The following is a 25,971-nucleotide window of genomic DNA, read 5'->3' on the forward strand; positions in this document are numbered from 1 at the left end:
ACTGTTCTCTCTGTGAGATTTGTATATAATTCCTGAATGAAATTTTGTCAGTATGCATATTTGCAGGCAAGTACATGTAAATTGGTTGGAGCACAAATCAACTCCCGGTGTTTTGAATCTTATTGTCTGGTCGTTTAAGTTTAAGGTGGTGGTTGCTAGTTTTAAAGTATCATATATTTGAAATAAACAACAATGAGTATGAAAGCTTAAAAAAACCAAAATAATATTTTGTGCTCAAAGTTCTTTTTAGGCAACAATAAAAACGTTGAATATATTACTTAAAAACCAGATGGACGGAAGAGAAATATTATTTCTAATATATATTTTATATATATTCTACAGACCTGAGTACTGCCTCGAAAAGTTAGTACAACTATGAATTTCATGTGCCTAATTGACAATTATCTATATAAAGATCTTTATTTCAATAAACTCCTTGAAAACAAAGTCAAAGCATTAAGTTTAGGTATTTAAACGTACTTTGGTAATATTTAAAAGTATCTAGTTATTATGTCTACCATGGTATTACCCCTGAAAACTACGATTTTTTCCAATTTCAAGCAGACAGGTCTGATTATATATCAATACATATATATATATATATATATATATATATATATATATATATATATATATATATATATATATATATATATATAAATATATAAATATATAACATATATATATATATATATATATATATATATATATATATATATATATATATATATATATATATACATATTATATTATTTATGTTTTTATTGATTTTTGTTGTTCGCGGAAGAAGGGTTTTTAGCCTGCAAATTTCAATGTTTGGTGTTTTGTACTTTCTTGAAGCTGTTATAATCATTTTTGTTTATTACTTTTTTACATTCCACAGCTACTAGCAGCTTAGCATCGCTTTGACATTTTTTTGGGCCCAATTGGCTTTGCCTGTCTGTCTCTTAGGCAGATTGGTTCCTGTGAACTGTCACCAATGGGTTATAACCGAAGTGCACATTGTTGCAGGTCTGCTAGCCGAACTCAATTAAGGGGTTTATTTAGCCTTGTTGTAATGGACACTTTGCGTGGGCTTCATTGCTATATTTACCGTTCCAAAAGTTCTATAACAAATGGCATTTGTAAGATGAGTCTCAGTAATTTCATGTCTTTAGCGTTCCGATGGAAGTTGTTCAGGTCACTATAGCCTATAGATGTCCATTATTTGTCAGTGTTTGTTGTATCTGTAAAATGTAGACAATAAAAACAAACGAAGTTTTTTTTTTCTAAACCAATTGTGTGCTATACATGTCTGTCATATCATGTCACTGAAAAAGAGCGTGTTCTATCTTTCCACATCCCGTATCAATTCAAATCAGTTGGTTGGTGAGGCCCTAGTCTTTTTATTTATAATTTGACATCTAGTGTCAATCTACCAACGGTCGGTGAAGTAAAGAGTCCACTTGATTCATTGCAATTCATTATTTAATAAAAACACAACGCCAAAGTATATCACAAATAAGGGAAATCAGTGGAATTCGATTAATGATAACACAAATAAAAGATAGATTCAGATCTTAAAGCATCACAAAGAAAAAAATCACACCAAAGGATAACTTGACAATCTTCGCTTTCTTTCTCTGACTGACACAAATACACACGCACAAACACACACATACATACACTCATACACACGCTACCATCAACGGCATTACAAGCAAGAAAATTCGTCCATAATGAAAAAGAAGGGGATGGGGCATTTTAATATGTCGTATTTTTCAGTGTTCTCTTCCTTCTCTTTGCTGCTTACAATAAACTTGACAATTATCAGTGTTTTGACAGTTAACGTAGTGACTTGGATGACCGAAGTTACCCTAATTATGAAGTAAATGGTGTAACATTGGCGCATCCACCAGTCCAACGGTGGAGCTCTCAGATCCTTGCCCAATCGCGGGGTTTTCCGTTATATTTGAAGAAAGTATAATTAGACCCAGTTTCTCGCTTAATTAGCTGTGGTGATAATGATGGATATAGTATTAAACCAGGCTTTGAAATGCTTTCCACCACTACAACGGCGTTGATTCAGTCAATAATTCGCATGGTGATTTCATGGGCACACGAGTGGGCGCTGTGCGTGAATCTGAATCCTGAATCTAGTGGACACTAAAAAGGCAGTATGTTGTTGGTGAGTTGGCGAAATAAGGTCTACGTATTTATAATTTATATTTTAATTAAAATATGCTGTTAAAGATTGGTGCGGTGCTTAACACCATTCGACCCAATGGCCCCACGCCGCTGATGTATTTGAAACGTACTAATTGGTGTGTTTCCTGACCTCCCATAGTGGGCACGGAGGTTACTTACTATGACTTGTACTTCTATACCCCTATATCTGTTTCCCACAAGCCTTCTCTCTTTGTCTTGTAGTGAGATTACTTGGTTTTCCCTAGTCAGAGTCCCGTTGTTATGTATTGTTTTGAATGTATAGTGTAAGAATTTGAGTGTGTTCCTCTTCGTGGGATTTTGTGCTTTTTCTGGATGCTTTTTGGTGCTCTTTGAATCTACATCTCTTCCATAATCGAACCATTATTCTTTGTTTTAATTTTTCTTGTGTGCTTACAAATGTAAATATATGATTTTTAAACGATCCCATTTCCTCCTTTTTACTGGCGCTGATATGACCCAAATGTGTTACAAGCGCCGTAAAACCCTTAAAAACACAAACAAATACATACTACAGTATACATCCATTCATAATTCAACCCATTTTTCATAGGTCCCAATCATAGCGATATAAGGAGATTTGACTGTAAATCGTTTCACTGTATCGAAATTAAAATCTGGTCGAAAAAGATCGTGTAAAAAACAAACACTAAAGAGTAGCGAGGTATTTCCACACCATCCCATTCAATACTTTTGCAGTGTCAGTAGTGAAGATGGACCCAACATTTATGTGGTGTGGTGTGGGATTTCGTTAGGTTTTGACTCTGTATCACAGTAATTGTTTCCTCCTGTGACAAGAATGTTTTCTAACCGACAAGCAAATTTCTCATAACTCTCAGAATTTCTCGAACGAAGGGAATTCAAATCTTTGATAGGGGGTCTGAATGGAGTGTCCTCTATAAGTTCACTTTTTGTGGCTCCTTTATAACTTGTGAAACAAATACAGTACATAGTAATAAAAACAAAAACAGCTTGATATTTTATCAAGCGCAATATCCTCTTAACGTGCTCAAAGTAGCAGGTCCCTAATTAACAGCAGCACGTAACATGTAGGACGAGACATAACGCTTGCTACTAACAATTTTAGACGGTATTACATTTTTTCGATATAGATAACGCTGTTTACGTCCATATACTCCTTTTACACATGCGTTCGATGAGAGAATGTGAGTAAAGAGCCTTTTGTCAAGGATTCAATTATATTGTGCCACTCAGAGCTTGTCTCGAACTCTGGAACTTCCGGTCTAATGACGCGTGTCATACCACAAGACCACATCACCGCACATGTAGTAGTAGTAGTAGTAGTAGTAGTAGTAGTAGTAGTAGTAGTAGTAGTAGTAGTAGTAGTAGTAGTAGTAGTTGTAGTAGTAGTAGGAGGACAACCACGAAACCTCCCGCAATCTCGTCACAGGGCAGTGTATGGCTATGTGGTCTGCTGTCTCGGGCGTGGGAGCAGTCGGCTGACTCCCTCGGACTCCATCGATGCATGTTTGCAGCAGTCCTGCCGTGTGCCTGTCAATAGTCGGTTTGATGCGATCCACTTGACATTTCTATTGCAATTCCTGAAGCCTGGCACATCTCCACAATGAAGAATTGAACATGCTCCAGGCCAGAATTAACCCTTATCTATGACTTTCTATCCTTATCCTTGGCCGAAACCCACCGCCTTTAACTTGTTGGTGTGATTCAAAATTTAAATGCCGATAATAGGATTTTTTATCTCATCTTTTGTTGATTTAATGCTTTACTGAAGACAACCGGTGCAGTTCCTTAAAGTGAGAAAAAACGTAATATGACCCCCCCCCCTTCCTAGATCGGTATTGGGCAGACCTCCGTACTATAAAGAACAAGTCGTAAGATTACAACATTTTGGCTCCACTTTCAAAACTTCATGAGCACCTCTTAAGTCATTAAAACTTATTGAATGTGAAAGCTGATTCCAGACAACTCAATTTTTAGGAGGTTGTAACATCCATGTGACGATATTTTTCTGATTTATAAGTTAACAAAAGCGACAATTTTTATCTTCTAAAAATTTCGAATTTTTAAAGTTTTCAAATAGTCAGGTCTGTATTAGGTCGGAATGAATGCAACCCATGAAAAGGATGTAAGAAGTTGAATTTATTCATTTCTATCATCATAAAAGTTTTCATCTTCTAGTTTATATCATTTTATCGTGCACCGTTAAAGCATTCCTCACTCAACCCCTGTAATTATTATCTATAGAAAAATAAAGTCTCCTGACGGCGTCAAGACGTGACCCAGAATTATTTTTTATTAGATGCAAATGACCCAAACTATGCTGCAATTGACCTTTAGTAATGGCATGTGCATCCAACCAACCTTTTGTTGACACGTTGCTTAGGCAACAAACTGAAGTTGGTAGGAATACATTCAAACTGTTAACTCTGATAGAATTACCTAGGTAGACCACAACCATAGTTTTGATAGCCAAAATGCCCCTTCTTTTATTTTGTAGGAAAACCAGGACCACGGTTTCCTTAAAGAAAACCGTATCTATGTCCTGGAAAACTATGATTGTGGGTTGCTTTGTGTTGAGAGGGACCAACATTTTTCTACTTCGTATCAATGATCAAAGCATCAGTTGAATGCGAGGATGAGAGTAAATTCGAACCCCTCTCCTATCTTTTCCCTAAGATGACCATTTTGACAGAATACTACTTACTACTTCTACTATAACTGCTGCTACCACTACTGTACGATAACAACTGATGCCATAACTACTGCTATTACTAATGGGTTGTTCGGCTCAGCGGTTTCTCGTCTTATCAAAAAGTCAAGCAATGCTAAGGGTAATCAGTGATAGGATGGGTGACTAATCGTGAAAAATTCTGGTCCCTGCATTGTTTCCCAAACAAAGGCGCTTTACACGCATTCCTCCACTCGATTGAATGAGTATTTGTTTACAATGACGAATAGTGTAATAGTTTCAGTACAAAAGGGTCGACTAACTGGCTGTATGGATAAATATGAAACATTGCGAAGGGCATTGTTTATGGCTATCTGTAGAAATGCCCTTTATAAATTTTCTTATATATTTACTTGATCTAACTGTTACTATTACTATTTCTGCTACTACTACTACTACTACTACTGACGTGCACGTATTTGCGGGTCTGATAACCCAAATTATTATGGGCTCATTTTATAATGGAAATATATAATAATGACGCAATATATTGTCCATTACAACAGTGTTAGACTAGTCCATAAGAGGATTCGGATGTCAGATCTGTATATTAGTTCACGTTGACAACTGCTAGTATTATCAATAATAATAATAACTCTTTCCTTTTCTCCGGCCTCACAACCCCCTCACAGCTTTTTCCAGACAGTGCTAGCTAAGGAGAATCCATGCCGATCTCTAAATATTAAAAATTCCTTCGATGAACAAAATAATCGATAAAATCAGAATAAAATTGTAACACGGAATTAAGCTTATAGATAGTCAAAATATCTCATGTGTAATGGCAGTTTCATCTTTATTGTTTTGCTTGTATTATATTATGGTCACAACGAGTACATGCTATTGATACCAGTAATGGCGTTGCCATGCGTTGCCAGTAAAGTTTTATTTCCTAAGTAACTACCGATCAGCATCTTTCGTAGTTGGTTCAGATACCTGTTTTCTTCGACCATATTCACACATATGCTCGACAATGTCTTGTCGGGAGACGTCAGTATTTAACCCTCTCCTTACCAACTAAAGGAAAATCGTCACATTCGTTACGATACAACAAACCTTTATATTATTCAAATTTCTCTTGTACATCATAAAATGTATAGAAAATGAACAGTGTGATGTAAAGCATGTTTTGCTTAAGAAATTATGTATAACAAGAACTTTACTGCTTTTGTGTTGGAGTGATAAAAGAATCTAAATTTGGTTTAGTTGGGTGTGAAGTTTGGGGAAAATCCTGAAAATGGCTGGTAAGGAGAGAGTTAAACTAATTGGCTGCATCTCGGAAAAAAACGGTCTTATACGTTTTTAGGAAAATCTATAATACATTCAATTATTCCAAACAAACTTCCATCTTCATTTTTCTTCAATATGGTATTGTCTTTCATGGTTTTCCACGGATTGATAGTGGTACCGACAACGTTGTGTATGAAATCAACCACTAATTGACATGCTTTTTTAGAGCTTCCCACTCACATTTCCAAATTTCTTTAACTTCGTATCCAAAGGCTGTAATACAGTCTGAAATTTTTGCTGTTTCCTCTCTCAACTCTCTCATTGACTTTCTTCTGGTCTTTTTAACGAGCTTCCCATGATTTAGGTGACAGTTGTGACCGTGCCAGTAACAGCCATGAAATTGGCAAAAATTATAGGTAAAAATGTGTGTATGCGTGTATGTGTGTGTGTGTGTGCGTGTGCGTGTGCAAGGGAAGAGAGAAGATAGATAGGAAGAGAGAGAGAGAGAGAGAGAGAGAGAGAGAGAGAGAGAGAGAGAGAGAGGGGTAGGGAAGAGGACCGCAATGAGATGAAGTAATGAGATCAAAACCATATAAATCAAGAATAAATTAGGGGGACGATGAAGGGGGGGGGGGGGGGGTTGTTATTGAAGAATTCAGGACCACCATAGTGAAATCTATATTTAAAGCATGTTTCAACTAGAGTCTGGCGTGCATGAAGTGTGGACCACGCCCAATTAATATAGGTTAGGTAATAAAACACACCAGCAAGACAAAGAAGAGACGTCACGTTTAATATATCCGGGCGTCTCGATCATTAATCTGTCTAACAAAGACAAAATGCTTTTATTACATTTTAGGAGGAAAGACATACTTCATGCATCAATCAATTATTATAACCATCAATTTTGTCAACAAACTCTGAATCCCAAGACTTCCAGTTTCTGTTTAAAAAGATTTGTAAAGTTGGCAATGTTTTTAATCTATTCATAAGTGAACTTAATGACTTAATGTTATACAGTTGAAAATTTTTAAAATGTGTTTTCTCAGTGAATAACAGTGATAATCTTAAATACAAATCAGGCAAATAAGAAAATAGTTATGTTTTGTTTTCGTCGAGCCTGCATCCAACATTTCATTCTTGCTGGAATACTGAATTAAGTACAATCTTCAGTGTGTGTTTTGTGAATATTTAAAATTGATCAACAGGTAAGAAAACAAATAAATTAGGTGTATATACTTACAAGTGCCTACTTATTTATAAGTTTGATATGCTAAAATGTTGAATATAGGTAACTATTAAAAGATTTTTAATCAAGACAATACATTCTTCATTAAACCACTAAGCCATAATCCAAAAAAGTTTAATGTTCATGTGAAACACTCTCTTTTTATAAACCAATTTTCTCTTTTTGTGACCCACTGTATCAATATCGTTTTATATTTATGTAAAGCAGACCCTGATAAGTGATTATTAAAAAATGAATGGTTACATGCAATGCTACAAAATAGCAAGACTGGTTTTAAGTGCCTCCATGGATCTGCTCCAAAATATGTTCATGAACTGAAAACCCGTGTTCGGAACACGATCGTCCTCAGATGTGCTATTATTACACGCTCCATGGAATAAATTAAATACAGCTAAAAGAGTTTTGTTTAAATAATTGGATCGTCAAAGTGGAATAAATTACCCTTTGAAGTAAGAAATTCAGGGAGCGTTACAAATTCTGGACACGAACAGAAAGGAAGCTAGGAGAGACTGTCCACAAGTTAGCTGCAAGGATTCGACAAGAGGCAGCTATATGTGATTTTGCCTTGATCAAGGACCCGTTGGACGAGGCAATGAGGACTCGATTCGATGGCTCGATCAACAACGAGGCTACCATCAAAGCATTGTTCAAAGTAAAGGACGACGAGCTGATGTTAAATCGAGCCATTCAGATCGCCGCGGAAGTGGAGGAGGCTGGAAAAGTTGCCAGAGAGACTATCGGGACATCCAATGCCGATATGTTTAAGTTCCAGCCCAATCGTAATCAGGCTCGTAAAATGCCCACGACGAAGATCAAACCGTCTCCAAAGATCAACGGCCAATCGAAATCAACGGAGAACAGGAACCAGAAATCAAACCCGATACTACCGGTGCCTCTGGAACCACTCAAGTGATGCCTGCCCTTTATCACCACTACGGCATTAAGGGCCACATAAAGTCTGCCTGTCGGAAGAGAAATCAACATCTACGAGTAAAGACGGTGACAAATGTGAAATGGAATGCAGCCCGACCTTTGTGGAAGACCTGCTACTTGAACGGTGTGCCAGTCGTTTTTCGAAGTGGATACTGGTTCCAGGGACAACATCATTTCTGAAAAGACCTGGAAGAAGTTGTGACGGATTGAACTGTCACCACCTACGTGCAAATACCGTTATGCTTCCAACGCAGATCTCCCAGTGATTTGTATTGCCAGCCTGTCGACCTCAACATCTCCAGAACCCGAGGGCGTGATTAGACAGAAATTTATCATGACCATTTTGGACCTGATCTCCTTGGCCGTTAAAGATCTTGGACTGTCGGTGGATGCCCTCATACATTCCAACGGCAGAGAGATCGTTTGCAAAGTGACGGGCGAAACTAAACCTTATTGGTCACTTTAGTCGGCATGCAAACAGCTTTGCTTTGAGTTTCCAGACCTTTTCAAACAAGAGTTGGGAACGTTTAAAGACTTTGAACTGGAAGTCAAATTCAAACCAGACGCTACTCCAGTTTTTCACCGTCTTCGGGCAGTACCCATTGCAACCCTGGAAGATTTGGACCAAGCGCTACAAGCTGGCATCTCCAAAGGCGTTTGGCAATTAACCACATTTAACGCCTATGGTTCTCCTGTCGTACCAATAAAGAAGAAGACTGCCCCTGGACAAAACAGACCTAGCATCAAGGTCTGTGGAGATTACTCTGTGATCGTGAATCCTCAGTTGGAACCGTATCGTCATCCCATGCCTACACCTGAGGATCATGAAAAAGCTTGGACGTGGTTATGGATTTACAAAAATTGACCTCGAAGATGCCTACAACTAGATCTGTCTTGGACCAGAGTGGCAGAAGAGATTTGCCCTCAGCACAAACAAAGACGTGTTACTTCAGAAGCGTCTAACGTTTGGAATCAAGTCGGCTCCTGGTTACTTCCAAGAGATTATTGACAGATTGATCCAAGATCTGTCGGGCGTTGCTGCTAACTTGGACGACATTCTCGTCAGTGGAGACAACGCTGAACAGCATCTACGCAACCTTAGAGGCCTATTTAAACGTCTAGAAGACTCGGGCCTTCGATGTAAACTCAAGAAGTGTCCTTTTGCCCAATTTCACCAATTCTTATATGGCCGATGATTCATTTTAGTGACAGACCACAAGCCGCTGATCAGTCTGTTTGGACCATGAAAGCCGATTCCAGCACTGGCAGCAAACAGACTGGCAAGATGGGCACTCACCTTGAGCTAGTACAATTACAAAATCGAGTACCGGAAGACGTCGGACCACGGAAATGCCTTGAGTCGTTTGCCATCAGGACCTGACCAAGTATTCGGCAAACGAGAGGCAGGAGATGATTCGTCAACAGTTTGCGCCATTCAGATGGTATCTCCCGCTCACCCTCATGAGCTGACTAAAGAATCCCAGGACGATCCAGTGCTATCCGCTGTCTTCAAATGCTTTGAAGAGGGATGTCTAAAAAAGATGACACCCAACAAACAAGATTTTGGTAAGTTGGGTCGTTCAGCAGAATCAAAGACTTCCTTATCTCAACGAATGGTTGCTTGTTCTATGGTGATCGTGTGGTGGTTCCGAAGAAGGTTCAAGAACGCATTCTTCAAATACTACATCTGGGCCATTTTTGGAATGCAGGGAATGAAACAGCTAGCCAAAACAGCTGTATACTGGCCTGGAATCGACGCAGCGATTGTCAACACCACTAGAGGATGCGTGTCGTGTGCCGAGAACCAAAGTATACCTCCAAAACAGCCAGTACACCCATGGATTCTGCCCGACAAACCATGGGACCGTGTCCATATCGACCATGCCGTGAATTTCAAAGGACACAACTGGCTCGTGATGGTGGATGCATACTCCAAATATCCGTATGTCCACCAGATGACATCCATCACAACGAAGGCGACAATTCAAAATCTGGACAAGCTTTTTGCGCATTTTTGCTACCCACATACTATCGTCACTGATAATGCGCAGTGCTTCTCGTCAGGTGAGTTTGCCAGTTTCTCTGAGAGCCGGGGTATTCAACACCCTCAGGGAGCCCCGTATCATACAGAGACCAACGGTTCAGCTGAGAGACTGGTACAGTCATTTAAAAAGTCGCTCAAGAAGTCCAGCCTCAGTACCAGTGAGGCTTTACACGAGTTCTTGATCCAGTACCGGAGAACTCCCCTGTGCAGCGGCTACAGCCCAAGCGAACTTCTGATTGGTCGACAGATACGGGTGGACATAGATGTGCTCCTGCCTCACAACGGTGCAAATTTTCGCTCGTCTAGGAAACATAAGTTCACCGTGAACATCCAGTTTTAAGCTCTGTCTTTTCAGAGTGCCGAATGAACCCTGGTTATGGCTATGGACATCGCTAGAGTGTGAACTGGGACCACCGGATATGGACACCAGTGGAAAGTGAACATTGGGCTTTAGGATAATGACACCAGCCAGGAATGAACTTGGAACTTTAGGATACAGACACCAGTGGGGAGTGAACCCGGGATGATGGGAGGAGATGGACTCCAATGCGGAGTTAACCATTGAAAATGGAAGGCGGACAACAATGGGGAGTGTACCAGGTAATGAGAGATGGACACCAATGGGAAGTGAACCCGGGACTATGGAAGGTGGACATCAGTGGGGAGTGAACCCGGGCCAAAAAGAAATCACTGGCGAGAGAACAAAGGACTGTTGCAGGTAGACACCAGTGGGGATTGAACCGGGACTGTGGGAGGTGTGCACCAGTGGAAAGTGAACACTTACAGAAGGTGGACGTCACTGGTAATTGAACCTGGGGATATGAGAGGAAGATACCAATATGGAGTATAAGAGGAACCACGGGATATGAACATCAGTGGGTAGTGAACCTGGGACGATTGGAGTTGGACTCCAGTGGTTAGTGAACACGGTACAAAGGGATATGGACACCAGTCGAGAGTGAACCCGGGACTTTGGGTGGTAGACGCCAGTGGGGAGTGAGCTCAGGGCTATAAGAGATGATACCATTGGAGATTGAACCTGGATCCATGGAAGGTAATCACCAGTGAGGAATGAACCCAGGACTCTGGTAGGTAGACAACCAGTGCTGATTATAACCGGAGCAATGAGAGGTGGACATAAAAAGGGATTGAACCCGGGTCCATGGATGGTGGACACCAGTGAGGCTTGAACTCGAGACTATGGGAGGTGATCACCAGTGGGGAATGAACCCGGGGCTATAGGAGGTGGACACCAATGGGATTCGAACTCGGTGCCATCGGAGATGGATACCAATGGGTAGTGAACCCAGGGGTACGGGAGGTGGACATCAATGGAAATCGAACCTGAGGCTATAGGAGATCGATACCATTTGGGATTGAAGCCAGCCGATGAAAAACCACTGTTAAGGTAACATGGCACCATTGGAGGTGGACACCATTTGGTATTGAACCCGAGACTATGGGAGGTGGACACCACTGGGGAGTGAACCCGGGTCTATTGAATGTGGATACCAATGGGGAGTGAACCCGAGTAGGAGATGGACACCAATGGGAATTGTACTCGGGGCTATAGATAGTATGAAGTTGACGTCAATCGGGTCTTTGTTACTGTTTTTTGCCATCCGCGTCTATGAGTAATTCTCACTAAGCTGTATTAACCAGACTATAAACATTTAAAGTTACACATAGTTATACACTTCCGGATGGCAAGGATGCCAAGCGCACACTATCTATACGAGTTGGATACCAGTGGGGAGTGAACCTGGAATTATGAGATTATTATTATTGTTATCATTATTATTATTATTATTATTATTATTATTATTATTATTATTATTATTATTATTATTATTATTATTATTATTATTATTATTATTATTATTTTAACAGAAATCTCAATGAAACTATTAATAATCTATGAAATAAGACACTGCTAATAATAGCTGGAGATTTCAAAGTCGGCATAAGGGATGAAGGAGAGAATTGCCTTGTGTCTTATTTCAAGGGTAAACGATATTATAACAGAGAAAAACTGTTGGATTTTTGCCACGATAAACATCTATTTATCATTAACAGCGCATTTAATCACGCTTCTAGATACCAAACGGCGTGGGTAGGATAGAGGAAAAATAAAGAAACAGGAGCAGTTATCAACATTTACAACCAAATTGACTTTATACTGTGCAGACAAAGACACACCAAATTCATAACAAATGCAAGATCATACGCTGGCACCTTGATAACAGCAGATCATAGGCTAGTAAATGAATGGCATAGAAAATCAAGAAAACACAGCACATCAATTCATGAACCAAAAAAAATATTACAAATATTGTCAATAACTCACGATGTCGCAAACAATACTAGCGACAACTTAATACTGAACTAGACAATTTAAAGCACAACAACAACACGCCAAACGACGCATGGTCACGTGTACGAAGTGTAATAATAAATACTGCAATTCAAAGCACCCGGACAACTACAACCAAACGACAAGACCGTTCTTATCACACCCTTATAGCTCAATTATCTAAGCAACAAAAAGGTTTTCAAATAAAAATCCAAAACTCAAAAAAGGAGAGAGAAAGACAGAAACTAAAATATTAACGGAACAAAATAATACATTCCATAAGTCATAGAGTAATTGAAAATTGAAGGGTTGGACAAAAAAGGTGATAGTATTCGGAAATGCAACAACGTTAAGCAATGTACAAAGCTGTGAGACTAATAAATCAAAGACCCTTTGAATACCCAAAGGCAGAGGACGACTCGGGTAAATTAATCATTAACCCCAATGACATTTCGAATATTCTTTTTGAATATTATAAAACAAAATTTCAAGACAACAAAACGACACATGTCAACTAATTTGAGGGAGAACCTCGATCACTATTTAAACCTATTACACCAAGAGAAGTGAGAAATGCTTTTAAAAGACCAAATAACAACAGAGCACCGGGAGAAGATGGAGTATATGCTGAACTTCTAAAATATGAACCAACATTATTAGATGAACACAAAGCGGACATTTCCAATCAGACGTTCGAACATCACCAGAACCTGGATATTAATAAAGGGGAGATGATATCAATACAAAAGTCAGGAAAACCAAAGGCCTTCCAAATAATTTGAGACCAATACTCTGCTTAACACAATTGTAAAATCGCTCTCCCTGTTCACACTGAAAAGAATTAGACCGATTGTTGAAAATTATTTGTCACATAGTCAAAGCGGATTCAGGAATGAGAGAGTGCTGCAGATGTAGTTTGGACCCACAAATGGTTTGCTGCCAAAACCCTGTCAGAAAAAATAGAAATAACCATAACTGGAATAGATGTCTGCCGCATTCGATAATATCAATCGCCAATCCTTGTTAAATATTATGAAATGAATAGTTATAGAAGATGGAGTTATATTAATCAGATTCCTTATAAGTAAAATCTGGATAACAACCAAAATAATCGGTGCTTCAGAGAATAAATCATTCATTGGTAACATTGGTACACCTCAAGGAGAGAGCCTGAGCCCTGTTTTATTTATCATTTACCTAGAAAATGCTTAAAAATATGTTCGTAAATATGTACCTTCGGCCCAATTACGTTTTGAAAACGAATTCCCCATGGAAATTGCATATGCAGACGACATTGACTTTATTGGCCTCAAACAAAGCAGTGTAAATGAAATCCAAAGAGCCTTACAAAATCACCAACTGTACGTTAATACTGACAAAACTGTCAAGAAAAAAAGATGAATAGAGAGCCACGAAGAAAGTAGGATCATTATTAGGAGACAAGGAAGACGTAGACAGAAGAAAAAGTTTATCGACAGCTGCAATGAATAAATTATTACATATATGGATTAGAAACGATAAAATAAAAATGAACATTAAAATCAAATTATACACAACCCTTGTAAAATACCTATATACCAAAAGAGCAAAGATTATACAGATTCCATAGAAAACAATAAAAAGAGTTCACATTACATGTAACAAAGTCAAAATAATATCATGCACATGAACCTCATAGGAATAGAGATGTAAAAAAATGCAGAAAAGCGGTTGATACAGACTATAGATAAGAAAGTAATTTAAGAAAGTTAACTGACCCCTTATTAATGAATAATAGCACCACTGAATCAAGATAAACAGGTCTGTTCTTGACGATAATTTTGTTGGAGAGAATGTCTGGTCGTGGGCGTCACGTCTATATAGAGGGTTAGCGTCTATGTTTTGAAGCCAGGGTTAAGGCGTGTCTGCCAGATTTTCGCACTACTGGTTGTCAGATGTTGGCGTAGCTTGAGCGAATTATCGTAGAGGTGTAAAATTTCGTAGAGGCCTTAATTGCTTGTCAGCTGGGAAATGCCATATCGTGGATTCCCCTAGTAACATTCTGGTCTGAAGTTCCTAGGTTGGAGTCCCAATATGAGTCACTCATAATTGAGTCCTTCCTCGGAAAAAGAGTCTCTACTCACACCCTCTCAAGGTACTCAGCTTAAAACTGGCCGTTAACAGCATTATCTCTGACGGGAAACATGTATTATTACCTGATCATGTCTTGTTCTCTATGTTAATTGTTGTTTGTTGACTTGTGATCCCTTGCAAAGCTCTTTGCATTCGTTTTGTGGATATCGCGCTATAAAAATCTTAATTTTTTTTCTTCTGTTCTTTGTTTCTTTTTACCAGGCTTAGCAAATATGAATCATGTTGTGCTCAGTTTGGTACTTCTATCCGTTTCTTCCTGTGCTGGGAAACGGATCAAGCCAACTACCCCATTGTATGACAAGGACAATTGCAGTTGGTTGATGAACCGGAACGGTGAATATGTGAATTATCGAAAAACTGATGACGACAAAAATGGAAACGATAACAAGATTACCATCAAGTTGAAGATAAAAGAGAACGATAGGAATTATGAGTATGGAAACGTTTATTCCTGTGATCCTTCAATGTAAGCTGATAATGCATTTTTGATAGTCCTAGTAATAATAATAATAATAATAATAATAGTAGTAGTAGTAGTAGTAGTAGTAGTAGTAGTAGTAGTAGTAGTAGTAGTAGTAGTAGTACTACTAGTAGTAGTAGTAGTAGTAGTGTAGTAGTAGTAGTAGTATAGTAGTAGTAGTAGTAGTAGTAGTAGTAGTAGTAGTAGTAGTAGTAGTAGTAGATAGTAGTAGTAGTAGTAGTAAAGTAATAGTAGTAGTAGTAGTAGTAGAAGTAGTAGTAGTAGTAGTAGTAGTAGTAGTATTAGTAGTAGTAGTAGTAGTAGTAGTAGTAGTAGTAGTAGTAATAGTAACAATAATAATAGTAGTAGTAGTAGTTGTAGTAGTAGTATTAGTAGTAGTAGTAGTAGTAGTAGTAGTAGTAGTAGTAGTAGTAGTAGTAGTAGTAGTAGTAGTAGTAGTAGTAGTAGTAGTAGTAGTAGTAGTAGTAGTAGTAGTAGTAGTAGTAGTAGTAGTAGTAGTAGTAGTAGTAGTAATAGTAGTAGTAGTAGTAGTAGTAGTTATAAATGGCGTCTATAGCGCTTGTCATAGGCTCCAAGTGCTTAAAAGTTGTATGAAATAAAAGAATAAAGTAAGACATTTGTAGATGGAAAAGTGATACGAAATAAATTAAACAACAACAAAATATTATAATATTGTAGCGAATTATGACGTAAAAACATAAAACTTTAAAAAGATTTGAAAGTTAACAACGAATCAGAGCATCTCATATGTGATGGGAGGGAGTTCCCAAAAATGGGGCGCGAAAAATTGAAAGTATTGCTGTCTTATATTACGTAAGGTCTTAGGTTTTGACAAGGATTAATTGGTCATTGCTTGGCCTCAAATTTCAATTGAGGACAGAGATGTTCAGAAAGTCTTTAGTATAGGAGAGATTGTTAGTGCTCAAGGACGTGTAGACAACAGTATATATCTAATAGCCAATGTAACTTACGAGAAGGAGAGTTGCCTAATAGTGTTTATTTCATATAATTAATCTAGCTGCGTTAATTTGAGCAGCAGAAAGTTTACACATTGTGTTTATAGCTAATTTCGCCCAAAGGGAAATACAATAGTGCAATTTGGATAGAACAAAGGAATTAATCAAATATGCCGCTATATGCTTTGGAATTAAATAGTGCAGACAAAGCAAGAAAGAAAAATACAAGAAAAAAATCATCCCAAATAATTGGTCTAAATCGACAGGGGATCGAACCTCAGACCGTCTGATTACCGATCAGACATGCTTCCATTACACCACCGAGGCTCCCAATGGTTGGTACGAAGGGTACGCGTTTTACGTTGTGAACCCTCGCTTACATCAACAACACATACATTGAACACGAGAGGACGACGACGAGGACGAAAACGGAGACGACAACATTACATTTGAGTTGATCCATTATACTTTTTGACTATTTAAGATTAAGACGAGCAATAAATGATATAACGCCGGAAGACCGGGAAAAGGTATGCTCCAACCTTTTAGCAAACTTGAGGAAAATTAGATTTCATTGGATAGGGTGATGCCACCATATCATTCATTTCTTCTTTTCCTCATCCTCGTCATTAGAATGTGATGATTGATGTATCCAGTATGTCTTTGTTGTTGTTGGTGGTGTTGTTGTAGTTGTTGTTATTGCTGAACACATGTACATAATTATGTTGAAAAAATGTATCATAAATTGATGAATTTCTACTTTTGACCGGTGGTTTACATTAAATTTATCTAATCCTCTTTGACAAAAACACAAGCTATTTCTATAAATTTTGCAATAAAATAATGTTGAAAGTGCGTTATGTTCACTTTCATTTGTATTCATCAGTAATGTGCATTGATAGTTATAAAAATTAGATGTCCGACAGTTAAAGATTGTCATTCGTTCCTTTATAATCAGATTACTGAATGTATATCGTTTAAGTTTCAATCAACCGAACTTACCATTTTAACGAATTCCTTCAAAATAGATAAGCGGAAGAGTCATCATTTTGATACTGTAAATCATCTTTGAGTTACGATCCTTACTAGTTATCGATTTTAATATCAATGTTATAAGCGAAATCCTTTCCTATTGTTTTACAATTAATGTATAAATATTTTTTTTTTAAATTAAGACAAATTGATTCAGAGATTAATACAAACTTTTGCAGCTGTACATAGAGGGGCAGCTGAGAAAAAGAAGAAAAACACGCGCCACTTATTAAAAATCTGACTATAGCATGTTAAGATAAAGAGAAGTGCGAAGAGGCCTCATGTTACGTTCAAAGTGAGAGGAATGCAACATCACTCACCTTAGACACAATCATATTTTCAAAAGATCAATTAAATTATCAGTCTATTCATACATTACACCGTAGGAAGCAACGTGGTTCAGCGGTACGGTCTTTGCTTTGCACCTAAAAGGCTGTCTGGTTTTAAATGATATATGATCAACGAAGATTTTGTGTTACCAACTGAGTGAGCCAGTTCTTATTTGGTGATTTAGCCACAAAATAGTACATGAAACTAACTTGAAATCAATATTAGGCCCAACTGGTGATCAAAGGTTTGATTACCTCTAGATATTGCAATTTTAGAAACATAAAAGCAACAATTTAGTTACACACCAAAATATATGCTTGAGTACACTCGTTTCCATTATTTTAAAATTGGTTTCCATCCCCAGTCTTGCACCAACAGAACCCCCAAGGTCCAATAAACGCGGACGCCGTTTTGTGGACATGTTTGGAATGGACGGCGGTTCCTTCGGGTAATATAAAATCACCTATTATAGACGCAAACATGTTTTAAAAACACTCACAACCTGCGATTTGGTATATTACAATGATATTGAAAAACAAGATGGCGGACTGCCATACATTAGATGGCTGTAATAGAGGGACGGCGCTTCGCTCGCCAAAAGGGTAAAAAGAAAACCTTTCACGAGACTACATACAGAAAGAACTATAACCTCGGACCTATATCCAAGAGCATTTATTTCCATGCAAAAAGGAAAGAATTTTTAAAAATTTGGTATGGTATCAATTATTGATATTATGAGCATAAGATGGGACATATATTTCAAAAATATGGGCTGTTTTCTTTTCTTGGTTGATTTTCAAAATGTTCTGTCGATTACGTTAGTATTGAATGATGATTGTCACTGTTTAAAACACTTGGTCTGATGAAAGTGTGTTTAACATTTTTGAGTTCTGACGACTTATAAACATTTTGTCAAAAATCATGTAAACAAATCTATTGTACCGTTTTTGTATATTAATTTGAATTTTGTACATTAATTGAGAAAGTGGGTGACCGTCTCTGGCGGATGGTTACAAATATTCCAGCTTTTTTAGTATGACAAAGAAAAATATGTATGAAGTAGGCTGTCGCACTCCAGCAGCTGCAAGCGGCAAACCTTTTAATTTCATCAGAAATCATGTGATTGAATATGAAACTTGAGGAGAGAGTGTGGTTTATTCCGGTGGCTTCACTAACAAGTCTTCCTTGAGACGCAGCTCATGAAAATGGATATCTATCTCATCCAGCCTCACACTCTTAAGGAAGTTTTGAATCATTTTAGGGACCTAAAAGTACAACTGACGCCACTTACCGTCTGTAGAGACATCACAAAATCGGTATCTTTTATTAAGGAAACATTTTGGCGGATACTCTTTTCTGAAAGATCCACCCAAAATGATTTGGCCAATCAACTTTAGTATTATTGAGGAGGCGATTGCCGTTGTAACAAAAACCGCAAAAGTGTTTTCTTCTTTTTCATCTTGTGAGGCGGGCAGAATATTTATTTTAGTGAGATGAAGGTTCAGCTGTTCGTGGGTGTTATCTTTACCAGTCATCGTCAAAGTTGAGGATGCACAGGGCAAAGGATAAATGCTTTGCGTAATAAATTATTTTAGGTTTTTGTAACCCGAGTCCATCGTTTGATCTCGGGCGTTTCTATTTTTGGCCAGTTAAGTCCGCGAGAGATCCTTTGCACGATCTTACAGTTTTTCCACCATCGAAAGCGATTGGTTGAAAATATATCCCCTTGGAGCACACCACGAGCGATATTGAAGGCTGCAGAGGTTTCTTTATTTCCGTCGGGCATTCTAATTCTCATGCATCCAGATGCTGCCTCGAAGATGGTTTCGTTGATGCTACGAAGATTTACCGATGCTCCAGCCGAGCTGAGTGCGTTGTCTAGAAATTTGTTGCTTACAGTATCAAATTCTGCCGTATAGTCGATGAAGGAAACGACAGCCGTGTAGGACTCGTTGACGAGCTTGTCAATTTCCCACGTCAGGATTCATATAATATCTCTGGTACTTTTGCTTTTTGGAAACCGGCCTGGCTGTCTGGTAAGCTAGATTAGAGCTCTATGCTCAAACTCTTTGCAATTACAGCAGATAGTTTGTAGGCGTGACAGAGGAGGCATTTTGCACGGTAGTTTTTGAAGTCATCTTGTCCTTCTTTTTATAAAGCATAATAAACACACCTTTGATGATATCTCGAGGAAACTCATCAGTGTACCAGATTAGTTTAAATATGCGGAACACTTCTGCTGACGCGGTTGGGGAGTACTTGGTAAGCCGTCCCTCAGCCCGTTGATGCAGGATTAAGGTTCTTGATCTGTCATGTATTCTTCACGGCACACTGTAGATTCTCGTTGGGATGATATGTCAATATTTGTCTGTGCACATTTGTGGCTAAGGAATGTATCTCATTCAGAGAGGAATTTTTTCCCGAGCAGACTATAGGTTCACCACTAAGGTCCTTCGATAGTCCTGGCGTATATGAATGGAGATTTTTAAGGCCTGAAAATCATGTGGTTTTGGTGATTTTGATTTGTCACTTTTGGTTTTTGCCTTAAATGTGCATACTATAGCCCCATGGTCGTAGTGCTTTCCCCAGCGTTGTATGGATATGCCCCAGCACACCTTGCAGTTTTTCATTGAAGATGACCATCTGCTTGAAATCATGACATACTCGATTTGTGATTGTTTAAACTGGGGGTCCTTAGCAAGGTAAGTTGCGTTGCTTTTGCGTCTCAGAGGGTTGGAAATATGTTGATATTGCTGTAAGCTGAGATTGTCGCATACGTTCAATTACATCTTTGCCGGTTTTATTTGAGTGGTTATGGATACCCAATTTGCCAGTCAATTTATCAGTGTTCCTATCCAATTTACTGTTAAAATCTCCTAGAACTATAACACAGTCATGAGGTTTTGCTTTAGTAATCACTGATTTTAGTTGTTTGAGGGTGTCAGAATAGAAGGGTGTTTCCTTTCGATGTTGGTGTGGGATGTAAAACCCGGTAACAAGGAGGTTACATTGGGATGACCTCACACGAATGAAATTATTCTTGTTCCACAGCTGCCGCTGTGGGTGACACATCTTGAGACACGATCGGAGAGTACAATGGAAACACCGGCGTACGGATTCTGTGGAGGAGCTGGTTCCCCTTTGATGAAGTGTTTGTTACTCTTTAATTTGCCGTTGTCATGGGTTTCTGTGAGGACAAGAATGTCACAGAAATCCTTGAGATTTTCTTTCACAGTGTAGGAGAGACCGCCACAGTTCCAGGAAGAGACAGATAGTTGATCCGTGTAATTGAGACTCCCTGAGCCCCTGGCACCAGTGATGTTGATGTCTTTGCACCCAGAACCACCCATTTTTCCAGAGGAGTGCATCACGGGAGCCACACCGCGACGTGAAGAAGGTAGACGCTTGTGGTTGCCACTCATCGTGAAGGCCAGTCGTCCTCAGATCCTCAGTTCAACACAAAATCATTAAGTGATTAAGAAAAAGGTTCAGCTAGTATCTTATATAGCGAGAAGCGATAAGAGACCTCGTGTTACGTTCAAAGTGTGAGGAATGCTTTCAAAAGAACAATTGATTAATCAAACTATTCATACATTACACTGTAGGGTAGCGTAGTTCAGAGGTATGGTCTTTTCTTCGTACATGAAAAGTATCGAGTTCGAAAACCCACTGCTTGAAAGAGTCACAAAGCCATTGATCAGTTTGTGGCGTTGCATGGCGGCTGATACCTGGGTTATTCCAGTCTTCCTCTTGAATAGATCCTAAAGACAAAATACGTTTTCCCTATTTAATGGATTAAGGGATATTTATCTTTTTTATTTTATTAGATTATTACCTAACTCAAGAAAGGAATACTTTTCAACTATAGATTATTTAAATGGTATATGATCAACGAAAATTTTCTATTAAAAACTGAGTGAATCAGTTCTTATTTGTTTATTTAGCCAAGAAATGGTTTTATGAAACCAACTTAAAAACTATGTTAGCTCTAACTGGTGAATGAAGGTTTGAATATCACTCTTACAATTAGAAAAAAATTAAAAGCAACCAATTAGTTACACATCAAATAATGTGTTTGTAGTCCTTTTTTCCATCCCGTTTTTATTACATTTCATCCCCAGTAAAAAAACAAGGCCCACTAAATCAAAAAAACGTTGGAGTGGCAAGAAAAAGAAGAATGACAGGTAGGGCAGCAAGAACATGCTCAGTCCCAGCCTACTTGAAGGAGGGTTTAATAACATGGGAAAAGCTTTTGATTCAAATTTCGAGTAAAATAAAATCACTTATCATAGAAACAAAAATGTTTTCTAAATAAGTACTTACATTATCAGTCGTTTTATACTTTACATTTTATCAACTCCAAGGACATACTTTTGATTCCTTAGACTCTAAAGTAATTGCCAAAATTATTTTTAATTTTCTGTAAACATTGGATCGATAACAAAATTCTTTTCATATTTATTTTGTTGAATTTGCTACATGATTGTGGTCAATAATCTGTGAGATTTCATTGGTGAAGTCAGACAGGGCGGACAATAAAAATATAGGTCAAAAACTGACAATCCATTAAGTGACTTGCTGCGTCATTGTTTTTGTTTGGGCGGGGGGGGGGGGGGGGGGGGAGAATAGTAAATTGAAAGATTGCCATACATTTATACATGGAGAAAACTCTCAATGACCAACATTTATATCTTAACCGTTATTTAGTGCTGAGCATAATATAGTCAGTCAGTCGTTTATTTATTGGGTGTTAAAAAAAAAGGTTTAAATAGAATTTTATATAGGGATCAGCGCTAAGAGACCTCGTGTTATGTTCAAAGTGGGATGAATGCATTATCACTCATTATAGACACAAACACGTTTTCATAAGAACAATTAAATTATCAATCTATTCATACCTAACACCGTAGGGGTAGCGTGGTTCAGTGGTACGGTCTTTTCTTCTTACATGCAAGTTATCGAGTTCGAAAACTTATTGCGCTGTGTGCTCTTGAACAGTTCACCTAGCCCTAGTTCAGTTTGCGGCACTGCACTGCGGCTGATACCTGGATTAGTCCAGTCATCCCCAGGAAGAGATCCTATAGACAATTTTAATTTCTCCTCTTTGTTAAATAAAGAGAAATTTACCTTTTATATCTTATTATTTTATTCTTTAATTCAAGGACAGAAATCTATTCAACTGTAGGTTATTAAATGGTATAATACGATCAACAAAAAGTTTCTGTTAAGATCTGAGAGAACCAGTTGTTATTTGTTGATTTAGCCAAGAAAATGTTTTAGGAAACTTTATTGAAATCAATGTTTGCTCTAACTGGTCAACGAAGGTTTGATTATCTCTCTTACAATAAAAATAATTATGAAAGCAATCAGTTAGTTACACATAAAACAATTCGCAGTGCTATCTTTTCCTTCCAGTTTTGATTACTTTTCATCCCCAGTCCTCCCAGCTCGACAGGACCCTCTAGATCCAATGAACGTGGAAATGCCGAGAAAAAGTTAAAGAACAGTCAAGGCAACAACAACAACAACGGCCCCGGCTTATTTGGGGGAACAATGGATGACACGGGAAATACGAATGGATCGTTCAAGTAATATAAAATCTCTTACTTTAGACCCAAATATGTTTTTCAAACACTTACAACACATGAGTGACTCGTCCTTATTTCTTGATTTAGCCACAAAATGGTTTTCATAAAACATACTTAAAACCTGTGTTCCTTCAAGTTTGTGAATGAAGCTTTGATTACCTCTCTTACAAATTAAAAATAAAAATTAACGCAGTCAATTATTTACACACAAAACATTTTGTTTGTCGTCGATTCGTTCCCATCCAGTTATACTAATCATAATAATAATAATAGATCTTTATTGTCCATAAATGTGGCAGATGTCATTACACGTGTTTTAACGTTATGTGATCACTATAACATTGAACAGATATTTCACTTCTACCTACTCTTTCTCTGCCTGTCTCTCTTCCTCTATTTTTCTCACGCGTGCACCCACACATATAAACAACATAGACAGAGGAATTCGTTTTCAATTTGTGACAATTGTGGAAATCTGACATTAAATATTATCATCATTATCAATTGGTCAATTAATCTAGCATGAAATAAATAAATCAGTCAATCAATCAATATGTTAATCCTTGATTGGCTTTACCAGATGAAAGAGTCAACATGTTATTGCTAATGGAAGGAACATTGACTTATACTTGTTAGTTTTACATTTAGTCTGACAAAACTTCCAAGATAATAAAAGAATGCATGTATAGTGTAAAATGTATATTTTAATTGTTGATAATTGCGAATGTTTGTCTTTCCATATCTTTCCCATGAATTCTTTCTATGCCATCAAGAGAATGTTTTGTTATTTTTGCTGCCTCTTCGATAGACTTTGAATTTTTAAAATGTACCTCTAAGTCCGCATCCCCCAAACCATATAATGCAGCCCAACACAATTACACTTTTAATCAATTTGTTATAAATTCTTAATATCGTTTTCTTCCATACGTGAAATGTATAATCTTTGTGCAACTTTCTTAGATATTATATTAACATTTTGGTGTATAAAATGTACAGGATTTGGGAACTCTCGCAGCCTTGGGGACATCCGTTCAACAACGTTCTTTTTTAGATATATTTTCACCCAATTTTACACATTGTGGTCTATGGGTCCGAAACTGAAATTGGTTTCCGTCCCCATCAACATAACTAATTAGATCAAATGGACGCGTTGTTGCCATGAAAATCACAGTCCCAGCCTATATGGAGAGGAATGAATGACATGGAAAACCGTTTTGGTGCATCGTTCGGGTAAAATAAAATCAAATACAATGGACGCAAAATGTTTTCTAAATTAGTACTTACATTATCAGCCGTTTTATACACTATATTTTATCAACTCCAAGGATATAATTTTGAACGCTTAGACTCTAAAGAAATTGCCAGATCTACTTAAAATTTTCTGTTAAATTGGAACGAAACGAACATCTTTGCATTTTGTTGATTTTGCTACATGATTGTGGCCAATCATCTGTGCAATTTAATAAATGAATTGACACAATTCGGTCTATACAAATATAAATCAAAAGCTAACAAGCTATTAAGTGGCTTGCTGCATCAATCTTTTTGTTGTGGGGTAGGGGGGGGGCGCAGTAGATTACAAGATTGCCATACAGTGGAATATGGAAATAAAGTCTCAATGACCAACATTAATATCCCAACCGAGATTAAGTGTTAAGCATAATAAAGTCAGTCCATCGTTTATTCATTAGGTGATTAAGAAAAAGGTTCAGATAGTATTTTGTATAATGTGAAGCGCTAAGAGACTTCATGTTATGTTCACGGTGAGAGGAATGTATTATCACTCACCATAGACACAAATGTTTTTTCAAGAGAACAATTGATTTATCAGTCTATTCATACATTACACTGTAGGGGCAATGTGACTCATCGATATGATCTTTCCTTTGAGCGTGAAATGTATTGAGTTCGAAAACCCACTAACTGCGCTGTGTGCTCTTGAACAAGCCACCTACATAGTCCTATCTCAGTTTTCGGCGCTGCACTGCAAGATTTAAAAATGAAAGCAACCAATTATTTTCACATCAAACAAATTGTTTGTCGCACACTCGTTCCATCCAGTTTTTATTGGTTTCTATCCCCAGTCAAGGCCTACTTGGAGGAGAAATGAATGACACGGAAGGCGTTACGGATGGATCGTTCAGGTAATATACAACAAACGCAAACATGTTTTCTAAACACTCACCCTATCATTCGTTTCGTACACTATATTTTGTACACTTCAAGGAGGTAATCATACATGACAAAACATAGAGCGAAATCTTTTCAGTGATCTCAAACAATATTGGGAGGTTTAGCCGAGGGACTTCCGAAATCAAATGCTCCAGAAAACTAATTTGTTTGAGAGTCATCATCAGGCCATATAATGGGGTATGTCTCGGTTACCCTGACTTGTTGATCCCGAAAACTCCCACTCTTTTATACTTGTGTTCTTCAGTTCACGTTTTTTTCTGGCATAAACATTCCTTTACCCTCTCCCCCCCCCCCCTCTTCCTGTTAATGGTCTAAGAGAGACAAACAATATTTATGTCCGCCCCTAACATAGTTTAGAGTTGTCCTCAAGGACGTGGATTTGAGTGAATTTCAGTTCATTCCCTGTTTAGTTTTGTAAGCGACAGGTCGTGTGTATGTGGAAATGGAAATGACCCGTTGTTTAATGTAGTTTGATAGTGTATCCTTATGTTTAAATGTTTGTAAGTATGTCGTCCAGGTATTGTATGTATCGTTCCG

General features: G+C 37.8%; 1 protein-coding gene across 1 annotated transcript in view; it reads left to right on the forward strand.

Annotated features, from left to right (window-relative positions):
- Window positions 1–7,250: 7,250 nt before the first annotated feature.
- Window positions 7,251–25,971, forward strand: part of LOC144971682 (uncharacterized) — a 28,949-nt gene continuing 10,228 nt past the window's right edge. The window contains exons 1-6 of the mRNA XM_078912754.1: window positions 7,251–7,350; window positions 15,056–15,320; window positions 18,018–18,101; window positions 21,775–21,837; window positions 23,092–23,241; window positions 25,326–25,385. Of these exons, the coding sequence (XP_078768880.1) occupies window positions 15,067–15,320; window positions 18,018–18,101; window positions 21,775–21,837; window positions 23,092–23,241; window positions 25,326–25,385 (611 nt within the window). The 5' untranslated portion in view covers window positions 7,251–7,350; window positions 15,056–15,066. The remainder of the gene's footprint in view (window positions 7,351–15,055; window positions 15,321–18,017; window positions 18,102–21,774; window positions 21,838–23,091; window positions 23,242–25,325; window positions 25,386–25,971) is intronic.

This window comes from Berghia stephanieae, chromosome 4 (genome assembly GCF_034508935.2).
Source record: "Berghia stephanieae isolate SIO BIC M18660-M18661 chromosome 4, UCSD_Bste_1.3, whole genome shotgun sequence".
NCBI lineage: Eukaryota > Metazoa > Mollusca > Gastropoda > Nudibranchia > Aeolidiidae > Berghia > Berghia stephanieae.